The sequence below is a fragment of the Hemiscyllium ocellatum genome, chromosome 45 (genome assembly GCF_020745735.1).
Source record: "Hemiscyllium ocellatum isolate sHemOce1 chromosome 45, sHemOce1.pat.X.cur, whole genome shotgun sequence".
Lineage (NCBI taxonomy): Eukaryota > Metazoa > Chordata > Chondrichthyes > Orectolobiformes > Hemiscylliidae > Hemiscyllium > Hemiscyllium ocellatum.
Genome location: NC_083445.1, coordinates 1,979,009 through 1,991,559, shown reverse-complemented (window position 1 = coordinate 1,991,559; position 12,551 = coordinate 1,979,009). Strand labels below are relative to the sequence as shown.

The 12,551-nt window shown below is 42.7% G+C and overlaps 1 protein-coding gene across 1 annotated transcript in view; it reads right to left on the bottom strand.

Annotated features, from left to right (window-relative positions):
* Positions 1-12,551, bottom strand: part of LOC132835935 (intercellular adhesion molecule 5-like) — a 44,857-nt gene that overhangs the window by 21,269 nt on the left and 11,037 nt on the right. Inside the window, exons 2-3 of the mRNA XM_060855053.1 lie at positions 7,650-7,922; positions 521-835 (exon numbers count right to left, since the gene is read on the bottom strand). Coding sequence (XP_060711036.1) covers positions 521-835; positions 7,650-7,922 — 588 coding nt within the window. The remainder of the gene's footprint in view (positions 1-520; positions 836-7,649; positions 7,923-12,551) is intronic.

Genomic DNA, 12,551 nt, shown 5'->3' with positions numbered 1-12,551 from the left:
AGTCTGCTAAGCAGTAGCTCACCCATTGCTGCAGACTGCCTTTGAGGGTTGTGCTCAGCAGTCAGTTCCCATCATCACCAGGTGCTTAGTGACATTAACTGGGGGCAGAAGCTGCTATTGGTTCAGTTATGGAATCTGGAATTGATGTGCTTTGTGTCAGTGTGTGGCATGAGATTAGGACTTGGAAATGATCCAGTTATTGGAAATGACAGAGCACGTCAATTCTGGATTCCCTGATTGAGCCAGTAGCAGCTTCGGCCCCCACTTAATGTTCCCAGTTTGAAAATCAAGCCTCAGGAATCAGAATGGGCCTTGAATGTCTTTTGGAATTATATTATTAAGACTCAGCATGGTAAAAAAGAAAGTGATTGCAAAATGATTGTAGGCCTTCACTGTCAAACTATTGTTTGCACACGCTCTGGCTGACTTAAAGAAAATATTTACATCTACTGGATATTTGCATCATAATACAAGATAAGTTTTTTTTTTATCTGTAATACCTTGTGCAATTGGAACTTACCGTAAGTTTGCAGAGTGACAGAAGAGTTTGTGATTGACTTTGTGATGTTAGAGCCCGAGTCCACCTCAGCCAAGCAGGTGTACTCCTGTCCATCATCTGATTGACTCGCAATGAAATTGAAGACATTTCTCAACCTTTTATCTTCATCCGGAAGACCTGGTTCGCCTGTGGAATCTCTCTGGACAATCTCACTCCCTCTCAGCCATGTGAGAATGAGTTTGTTGTTTGGATAGACTCTTGGACCAATGCACTCCAGATGATATGTTCTGTTAATCTCCAGCACTTCAGGGAGTACTGTAATGTTTATCTCTCGATCTGTTAAAGAAGAATCACAGTTAACAGGTTTCACTGAAATAGTGTACCTGAGGATCATGTTCCATCTCCCCACACATTTCCTCAGATACATAAGAGATGTAAGTGTGTATACACATTCAACAAAAGGTTACTAAAATATTTCAACGGAGGCCGGTATCCTATCACCAAGTCACCCTTTATTTACACATGGAAACTGATCCATCTCTGTTAGGGCCAGCTCTCAGAGTGATCAGAACCTCTGACACTCCTGGTTATACCTGTCAGCCAGGGCTCCCTGATTGGACCAGATAGAGTGCCCCAATCAGGGAACTCATTCTATGATACCCAGAAACAAAAATCGAGTTTGCTGGAAAAGCTCAGCAATTCTGGCAGCATCTGCGGAGACAAATCAGACCTAATGTTTGGGGTTGAGTGACCCTTTCCCTGAGGAAGGGTGATTCGACAGGAAATATTAACCCTGATTTCTCTCCACAGATGCTGCAAGATTTGCTGAGCTTTTCCAGCAATTTTGATTTTTTTTTCTGATTTACACCATCTGCAGTTGTTTCAGTTTCTATGATGTCCACCTGGCTGACCTCGTTACAATTATTACATCCTTCCCTTTCTGGGTCTGAGGTTTTTTTGTAGCTCCCCCTGTGGCATTTTAGCATTGGATCAGGTTCCTCCAACTCTGCCTCTGATACAGTGGACTGTATCGTACAGTAGCTCGTCTCTTGTGCTCAGAGCATCACAGAAGAAATTTATTCTCCTCTTTAAGTGGCAAAGTCATTGAGGCGGTGACATCCACCTCAGATTCTGTGGTATCTTAAATGCTTAACGGAGACGGAGACCCCATGGGTTTTTGAGCAGTCAGAAAGGCAGTGAAGAGCAGGGCACATTTTGTCCCGCAACATTTGCAGCTTTCATATGATCCATGTACTTGTTCAGGACTGTTGCACCTACCCAAACCTTAACATCACTGGATCTGACCTTACGTTGACTGTGCCTCCAACCCTTGCAAGACCATTCCCATGATTCTTACATCAAACTTTGAGCCCTAAAGTAAGCTGTCTCTCTCATTTAGTGGAGCATTGTGTCCAGGATTGATGTTTCTGATGCCATTTCACCCTCCCCTCAAGGCTAGGAAGATCAGGTTTAACCTGTTTTGGAGTCTTCTACCCATTAGCAACTCTGCTGGAGCTATCCCTGTAGTTGCATGAGGGATGGGTCGATAGTCAAATAGGAACTGGGACAGTTTGGTATCGAGTGAAGCTGTAGGCTGCTTTCTTTAGCCTGCCTACAAAATTTGAAATGGTTTTTCTGCCAGACCATTGGATGATGGAATGGCTCGGAGCTGTCCTATGTGATGCATATCATTCGGCTTTAGGAAATACTCAAGTTCCCTGCTTGAAATGATAGTCTGTTATCTGTGACCAACATCTTGAACAGTCCACGTATTGTAAAATATTTGCAGTACTTCTGTCATCATCCATGTGTAAGACAAATTAACTCTACGCATATCTAGCCATTTTGAGTGGATATCCAAAAAGACTAAGGACATTGAGCTCATGAAAGGAGCTGCATAGTCAAAGTGTAACCGAGTCCAGTGTTTACCCAACCATTTCCACAAATGTGGGGAGTGCTTTTGGCCATTTTTGTCCTTGTGGGAATTGCCCCACCAATGCAGCTTTGTCTGCATCCAATCCTCCAATCCAATAACTTCTCATCAATGTCTTCATTTTGGAAACCCTTGTACACCCCTGGTGGAGTTCAGTCAGTATCTTGGTGCTGACCCTTGCTACGGACAACCACTCTTGCTCCCCATAATAAAATGCTGTGATCTGATCTCTCTAGGTCCAGAAACATTTCAATTCTGATTGTGATGGCCCTTTAGCTCCCCCCCCACCAGCCCCACCCCATCATCACCAGCTGGTTCAGTTTTGCCAGGACTGGATCTTTGTCCAGAGTCTGATATTGTCAGCTGTGACTGGAAATGTGTCCAGAAAGTTTAAAACCAGAGCGGACTCTTCCTGTAGTGGTCCCACCGGTGGTGTACCTTTCAGCAGAAGGCGGTTCAGTGCAACTACATTTGCTCCTTGGCCTCCCAGACAGTGTTCCAACCTGTAATTGTACAGACTTATAATTAGAACCCATCGCTGAATTCAATCTGAAGCTGTGAGCAGCACTGCCTTGTCCTCTTCAGTTAAAAATCACACAACACCAGTTTATAGTCCAACAGGTTCATTTGGAAGTACTAGCTTTAAGGTAATTAGTGGGGCAGGATCATAATTTGTAGCTATAAGGGGCAGCACTCTGAAAGCAAGTACATCCAAATAAATCTGTTGGACTATAAACTGGTGTTGTGCAATTTTGAACGTAGACCTCCCAGTCCAACACTGACACCTCCACATCTTGTCCTCTTTAAGTAGACCTAGAAGGGTTTGTGATCTGTTATTATTACAAATTTATGTCTGTCAAGGTATTGGTGGAACATCCTGACTCCAAACATCACTGCTAAACCTTCATTCTCCATCAGGACATACAGGGAAGCATCGATTGTCAGTACCAGATCCCGTTTAGAATCTTAATATGACTTCCAGGATGATAGCTGTTTTTGACTTCCCTGAAAGCTATGGCTTGGCTACATGACCATTTCCAAGGCTGACCCTTTTTAAAGAGTTGATTTCAAAGGTGCTAGGGTAGAGGCCACATTATGTATGAACTTTCCAGAATAGTTCGCCAGCCCAAGGAAAGACCTAAGCTCTGATACTGAGTTTGGAGCTGGGGTATCTTTGATCACCCTCACTTCAGCTTCCAACAAGCGTTACCCGGTCTTGCCCACTAGGTCACTTGGGATGCCTGAAACCCACATTCTTCCCTTCCAAGGCATACGCCCACCTAGAAGAAATGTCTGAGGACTATATCCAAGTTCTCAAAGTGCTTCTTATTAGTCTTCCCTTTTATTAGCAAAACGTCTTGGTATATGGGGATCTGGGTAAACCCTTTAAAATGTTCTCCATCGTCCACTGAGAAATGGCACCTGCTGATGATACCCCAAATGGCAGTGTCATTCATTGGTACAAACCATTATGGATAATAACTGTAACATGCTTCTGACAGTCGTTGTCTGACCTCAATTGCAAGTACGCATGGCTCATGTCCATGTTCATGAAGGACAGCCCCCCTGCTGGCTTTGCGTATAAATCCTGCTATCCTGCAGGGTATTTATCCTGCTACTAAAAACAGTTCACCGTTTGTTTAAAATGTTCACCCACCAACGCAAACCAATCTATCAAGCTTCACAATCAGTATTACTGGGCTGCCCAGTCCACAAATTGGATTGGTTTGATGATTACTTTGTTTTGCAACCTCCTCATTTCTGCCTCTACTTTTGCAAGTAAGGCAAATGACACTGGGCAAGCCTTGCAGAATCATGGAATTGCTTCCTGATCCACATGCAAGGAGGCCTTGGCTCCTTTGATACTACCTAAACCTTCCTGATCAACTTCCGGGTATTTAATTTGGACTTATTTCACTGAGACAGCCATTTCTAACTGAAAAATGTTGAGTCAGTCAAGTTGAGTCTTTCTTAACTAATTTTGCCCATCAAGCTTGGGCCTGACCCTTTCACTACAATCAGTGGTAACTGAACCAGCTGCTTCTTATAAGAGACCGGAAACAAAGTTGTAACTTTTATCTGTAAAGGTTCTCTGAGAAAGGCTCTCAATCAAACTGAGGTCTTGTGCAAACCTGGAATCGAGAGTGAATTTTCTTAAAGACCAGCTCTGCAAACACTAAAATAGCTGTGCTACTATCGACCTCCAAAAGAACCAGGTGACCATTTAACCAGACATTTATTTTGATTGGTTTTGTTTTGGATGTTGCTAAGCAATTTAATGGTTCCAAATCAGATTTGGGTGGACATCCCAAGGTGTGCACACTTCTGGATATCGGCCTATGAGCTCTCTTACTTAATTCAGGCCCAGTGGGATTCTTTTGCTCTCTCAGGTATGCTCAGCCTGGAGCCTCGAGAAAAGTTTAACTGTTTGGCAAAGGCTTGAGTTTGTTTTGGGGTTTTGCTGTGGTGTCAGCTATTAGGATATGACTTGAGTGATGCTATGTAACTGCCTTCATTCAGATGCTCAATTGGACTGGCAAAGATGCCAATTCCATCAGAATAAAAAGTGAGGTCTGCAAATGCTGGAGATCAGAGCTGAAAATGTGTTGCTGGTTAAAGCGCAGCAGGTCAGGTTACCTCTTCAAAAAACTCAATCAAATTTGTGAGACATGATTTCCCACGCACAAGGCCATGTTGACTATCCTGAATCAGTCCTTACCTTTCCAAATACATGTACATCCTGTCCCTCAGGACTCCCCCCAACAATGTGCCCACTACAGAGGTCAGGCTCACTGGTCTATAGTTCCCTGGCTTGTCTTTACCGCCCTTCTTAAACAATGGCACCATGTTTGCCAACTTCCAGTCTTCCGGCACCTCACCTGTGACTATCGATGATACAAATATCTCAGCAAGAGGCCCAGCAATCACTTTTCTAGCTTCCCACAGTGTTCTCAGGTACACTTGATCAGATCCTGGTGATTTATCCACCTTTAACCATTTCAAGGCATCCAATACTTCCTCCTCTGTAATCTGGACATTTTGCAAGATGTCACCATCCATTTCCCTACAGTCTATATCTTCCATATCCTTTTCCACAGTAAATACTGATGCAAAATATTCATTTAGTATCTCCCCCATTTTCTGTGGCTCCACACAAAGGCCACCTTGCTGATCTTTGAGGGGCCCTATTCTCTCCCTTGTTACCTTTTTGTCTTTAATATATTTGTAAAAACCCTTTGGATTCTCCTTAATTCTATTTGCCAAAGCTATTCCATGTCCCTGTTTTGCCCTCCTGATTTCCCTCTTAAGTATACTCCTACTTCCTTTATACTGTTCTAAGGATTCACTCGATCTATCCTGTCTATACCTGACATATGTTTCCTTCTTTTTCTTAACCAAACCCTCAATTTCTTTAGTCATCCAGCATTCCCTATACCTACCAGCCTTCTCTTTCACCCTGACAGGAATATACTTTCTCTGGATTCTTGTTATCTCATTTCTGAAGGCTTCCTATTTTCCAGCCGTCCCTTTACCTGCGAACATCTGCCTCCAATCAGCTTTCGAAAGTTCTTGCCTAATACTGTCAAAATTGGCCTTTCTCCAATTTAGAACTTCAACTTTTAGATCTGGTCTATCCTTTTCTATCACTATTTTAAAGTGAACAGAATTATGGTCGCTGGCCCCAAAGTGCTCCCCCACTGACACCTCAGTCACCTGCCCTGCCTTATTTCCCAAGAGTAGGTCAAGTTTTGCACCTTCTCTAGTAGGTACGTCCACACACTGAATCAGAAAATTGTCTTATACATGCTTAAGAAATTCCTCTCCATCTAAACCTTTAACACTATGGCAGTCCCAGTTGATGTTTGGAAAGTTAAAATCTGATGCTTCAAGAAAAGTTAGGTACCTAATAACCAAAAAAGCTGTAGATCCACGAGCTATCAAGAGAATTACTCATTGCTTTTCATCTGCCGCAATGTCATTTGCCCGGAAAGCAATAATGCATTCTTCCCACATACAGGGCCCAGTCTTTGATGGCAGGATCAAATGAGTCAAGCTTCCTAAATAATGGCACAATACCAGAAATGCTTATGCCAATTCAAAGATAACTATTGTGAGTGAATTTCTTCAGGATTTCTTCTCATTGCCACTGAAATTATTTCACAGAAGCCAGTATCCCATCGTGGAGTCACCCTTTATTTACATGTGGATAGTCTTTGATACTGATCTGGATCTCTCAGAGCCTGCTCTCAGAATGAATGGAATACTCCTGATTAACAGCCCCAGCCAGTGAACTCATATTGTATAGTGTCCATTTGGCTGACCTTGTTAAAATCACTACTGTTACATTGACTACAAATACTAGAGTTTCAATTTCCCCATGAATGGTTAACACCAAGTTACATGAGGAGGTATTGGGGCAGATGATTGAAAGAGGGGATGTTCTAGAGAGTGCCTTACAGGAGGAGAGAGGGAAAGGTTGAGGTTAAGGGAGTGATTCCAGAGCCTAACAACTTGGCAATTGAAGGCACAGTTTGCAATAGTGGTGATAAAATTCGAGATGAACCAAATGCCTGAATTGGAACAGTGCAGAGATCACAGAAGTTTGTTGGGCTGGAGGAGATTACAGAGATAGAGAGTGACACACTCATGAAGGAATTGTGTGTTTGTTTTAAAGCAGGCAGTAGTTGTTTTTTGAGATAATGAACTTCATTTTGAAGTTCTTACTCTGAGGAAAATAACTAATTGCAGAATGTCAGACGACACCAGGTTATTGTCCAACAGATTTATTTAAAACCACAAGCTTTTGGAGCATTGCTGCTTCATCAGATGAAGTGAAGGGACAACACCCCAAAAGCTTGTGATTTCAAATAAACCTGTTGGACTATAACCTGGTGTCAATCGACTTCTGACATTGTGCATCCCAGTCCAACACTGGCAACTCCATATTGTAACTGCAGAATGCAAAGGCTTAAAATGGACTCAAAGCAGGAAGAAGGTGAAACCAGATGGAAACAAACTAATTCTAAGGGAATTGGTGTGGATACTGGTTTCAGCAGATGACTAGGCTGTGTCAAGTTTCAATGTGTGTTAAAACATCCCATTTCCTTTAATTTATTTTGGCATTCCAGTATTTAAACCACAGAAAATAGATATTTACTGAGCCAGTAGAGAATCTCTATCACTCACAATTATTTCATTACAATAGTTTTCACTTACTGTAAACAGGGACCACTTTCTTGTCTGAAATGTGTTCATTCTTACAATTCACAAAACAAGGGACAGAAATATCCCATGCTGTGACATTTGGGAAGAAGTCTGATATCCATGTACTTTCACGTTTTCTCTGAGGACTTAACCCTGATTTATATTCCAGGACAATTAATGGGTTTGAATCCACACATGATGTACTGCAGTTTGCCTTCAATGAGTCTCCATATTCCAGAACTTGAGGGGTTACGTCGATCCAAATGTCAATTCCTGCCACATTTACTGCCAAGTAAACAAATCACAGTCAATACATTGGCACTGAATCTATTTCGTATTCAGAGTAACTTCCAGAGGTAAAAACAAGAAACAAAATAAAACATACTGACACATTTCGTAGAAATGAGGTAATCAGAGCTTACCTTCATTGAAGAGTAGTCAGACAGCAACTTCCAAAGTCCACACATGTGCAGTTCAATGCATGGACCATGCAGTACCATTTAAGAAGAGCTACCCTCCCCTGGAAGTTGCAGGAAGCCTGAGGGCAGGAAGTGGTCTTTAAATGAGCCATTCAAATAGCTGCCCTCTCCTTCTACTGACAATATGTCATGGTAACAGGAGGATTTTGGCCTCCCATCCTGATACCTTGCCCACTATATTGCCAGCTTTGTTGCCTTTCAACCTGTTGTCATAGCACAGAGGGCTGAGGGACTTACCCCAGTGTCTTTTGTGTGGATTCTTCAGCATGACTACTTCAAAGAATCTTTTCTTCGACAATTCACATTTACTTGCCTTAATCAACTGTATCTGTGATCTCTGTACTGAGCACAGTATTGTTTTTGATTTTAAAAACTACAATTCCCAGAGCAAATATTGAAAGAATGCCTCTGAACAGGTCAGCATGGAAGGGTTGGACCGAAGGATCTGGTTCCATGCTGTACATCTCTATGATTCTATGAATACACTTAATGAATTCAGTTCCCTCCATTCCTTTCACATTAAAACTATTTCAGTTAATATTGGGGTATTAAAAAAAACAAACTATTACTACTTTGTTGTTTTTGCACTTCTGAGAGTTTGCCAACATCTTTGTTCTTCTGTCTCCCTCTAGAAATCTGTTGTACATTCCCAAGAGTTTAGCTGCCCTTTTTATGTTACTTAGTGCAATCCATGTGGCTTCATATGATGATGTTTCCAATTTGTCATCCCTCCTTAAAAATATGATTGTTTCTTCAACCTCAATTGCTACCCAGTTTTCTGATCAATCCCTCTCTATCATGTCGGAAAGCTGTGGAACCAGAAATCCTTCCTGACCCTCTTTAAGACATGTATGGTATCATACTGCCCTCAGCTGGTCTGTCCTATTTATTATACTCCTCACATTAAAATGATCTAAACTGTGGTCATTTTTGCCATCCAAGCTTATTTGCTTTTCTGAATTCACCACAGGTTTCTAGCCCACAACCAATTTTTTTTTTTCCCAGAAGAACCATAGAGTTGTACAGCAGGGAAGGGACCACTGGACCCCTTGTGTCCATGTCGATCATCAGGCATCTGTTTATTCTTATCCATTATCTAGCAGTTAGCCCATAGCCTTGGAATCTAACATGTTTCAAGTGTTTATATTTTAAAAATCTTCTTAATTATCTTGGGGACTCTTGGAGTCATAGATTCATAAGCATGGAAAAAGTCCCTCCAGTCCACTTATCCGCACCATCCCAATCTGACCTAATCCCATTTGCCATCATTTTGTCCATATCCCCTCTGAACCCTTCCTATTTATATATCCATCCAGAAGTCTTTTAAATGTTGGAATTGTATCCACCTCCATTGTTTCCTCTGGCAGCTTGTTCCATGCACGCACCACCATCTGCTTGAAAAAGTGATCCCTCAGGTCCTTTTTAAATCTTTCCTCTTTCACCTTAAACCTATGCCCTCTAGTTTTGGACACCCCTACCCAGGGAAAACGACCTTGGCTATTCACCCTATCTATGTCCCTTATGATTTTATAAACCTTTACAAGGTCACCTTCAGCCTCCAATGGTATTGTGTCCCTGCCTATAGCTCAAACCCTCCAATCCCGGCAACATCCTTGTAAATTTTTCTGCACCTTCTCAAGTTTAACAACATCCTTCCTATAGATGGACAACCAGAATTGTAAACAGTATTCTAAAAGTGGTCTCACCAATGTCCAGTACAGCCACAACATGGCATCCAACTCCTATACTCAGTGTTCTGACCAATGAAGACAAGCATACTAAACTCCTTCTTCACCACCCTGTCTACCTGTGTATTACACTTCGAGTGACTATGCATATCCACCTCTAGATCTCTTTGTTTGGCAGTACTCCCTAACATTAATTGTATAACTCATGCCCTTGCTTAGCTTGCCAAAATGCAATACCTCACATTTATCCAAATTAAACTCTATCTGCTACTTCTCAACCGATTGGCCTATCTGACCAAGGTCCCATCGTACTCTGAGATAATCTTACTCACTGTCCACTATACAACCAATTCTGGTGTCATCTACAAACTCACCAACCATACTTGCTATATTCAGATCTGAAATTTCTATATAAATGACAAAACCCTGTGAATCCAGCATTGATCCTTGTGGCATACCGCTGATCATAGGCCTCCAGTCTGAAAAACAACTCTCCCCCACCATCTTCTGTCTCCTACCTTCAAGCCAATTGTGAAACCTTGTTGAACGCTTTGCTGAAGTCCATTTAGACAATGTCTACTGCTCTGCTTTTATCAGTCTTAAGAATCACCCAACACCAGGTTATAGTCCAACAGGTTCTCGATTAGAGTGGTGCTGCAAAAGCACAGCAGTTCAGGCAGCATCTGAGGAGCAGGAAAATCGACGTTTCGGGCAAAAGCCCTTCATCAGGCGTAGAGGCAGAGTGCCTGCAGGGTGGAGAGATAAATGAGAGGAGGGTAGGGGGTGGGGAGAAAGTAGCATAGAGTACAATAGGTGAATGGGGGTGGGGATGGAGGTGATAGGTCAGGGAGGTAACCCACCCCTCAATTTCCTCGTCCAAGTCATTTATAAAAACTAGTAAAAGCAGAGGCTCAAGAACAGAGCCCTGCGGAACCCCACTCAACACTGGCCTCCAGGCAGAATACTTTCCATCTACAACCACTCTCTGCCTTCTGTCAGCCTGCCAATTCTGAATCCAGATCGCCAAATCTCCCTGTATCCCATACTTCCTGACTTTATGAATGAGCCTACCATGGAGGACCTTATCAAATGCTTTGCTGAAGTCTATACACCACATTCACTGTTTGACTTTTGTCGACCTGTCTTGTCACCTCCTCGAAGAACCTAATAGGATTTGTGAGGCATGACCTGCCCCTCACAAAGCCATACTGACTGCCTTTAATCACGCTATCCTTTGCCAAATATTCTCAGATCCTATCCCTCAGAATTCTTTCCAAAACTTTGCTGACCAAAGACGTAAGACTGACTGGTCTGTAATTGCTAGGGTTTTCCCTATTACTTTTCTTGAAAAGAGGAACAACATTCGCCTCCTTCCAATACTCCAGTACGACTTCCGTGGAGAGTGAGGAGGCAAAGATCTTCGCCATCAGCTTAGCAACCTCCTTTCTTGCTTCCCGAAGCAACGTAGGATAAATCTGGTCTGGCCCTGGGAACTTATCAATGGTAATGTTTTCCAAAATTTCCAGCACATCAACTTCATCAACCTTGATCTGGTCAAGCCTGTATCCTAGCTCCTCAAAGTTCTCATTCACAACAAGGTCCCTTTCCTTGGAGAAAACTGAAGCAAAATACTCATTTAGGGCTTCCCCTATCTGCTCAGACTCCATGCACAAGTTCTTTAGGCTATCCCTGATCGGCCCTACCTTCTCTCTGATCATTCTCTTATTCCTCACGAATGAGTAAAATGCCTTTGGGTTCTCCCTAATCCTATTTGCCAAGCCTTTTTCATGCCCCCTCCTGGCTCTCCTCAGTCCTTCTTACAAGCCTGTACTCCTCTAGAGCTATGTTGGATCCTTGTTTCCTCCGCCTTGTGTAAGCTGCCTTCTTCCTTTTGACGAGAAGCTCCTCTGTTCTCATCATCCAAGGTTCCTTAATTTTATCCCCTTCTTATCTGTCTCAGAGGAATAAATGTGTGCATCACTCACAACAACTGCTCCTTAAACAGCCTCCACATGTCTGCTGTGTCCTTTCTGTGGAACAATTGCTCCCAGTCCGTACTTCCCAACACCTATCTAATAGCGTCATAATTTCCTTTTCACCAATTAAGTATCTTCCCTCAGTAACTGCCCCTTTCCCTCTCTAAGGCTATATTAAATTTTCAGCAGTTGTGATCACTGTCACCAAAGTCTTCTCCCACCGTTAGATCTGACACCTGTCCTGGCTCAGTACCGAGCACCAAATCCAAAATGGCCTCTCCCCTCATCGATCTGTCTACATACTGAGTAAGGAAACCCTCCTGAACACACCTGACAAAAACGGCTCTATCCAAACACTGGAACTGAAGAGGTTCCAGTCAATATTGGGAAAGTAGAAATCACCCATAACTACAACCCTGCTACCTCTGCCTTTTTCCAGAATCTGCCCGCCTATATGTTCTTCAATCTCCCTACTGCTATTAGGTGGTCTGTAGAAAACCCCCAATGAGGTGGCTGCTCCTTTACTGTTCCTGACTTCCACCCATTCTGACTCAGCAGACAGACCTTCCTCAACAACCTTCGTTTCTGTAGCTGTGATGCATTCTCTGATTAGCAATGCTACACCCCCTCCTCGTTTTCCACCCTCCCTGTTCTTTTTAAACATTCTAAACCCTGGAACATCAAGCAACCATTCCTGCCCCTGTGAAACACACGTTTTTGCAGTTGCAGAATTGTATTTGCAGATATATTCTATATTGTTCAAAAAAAACA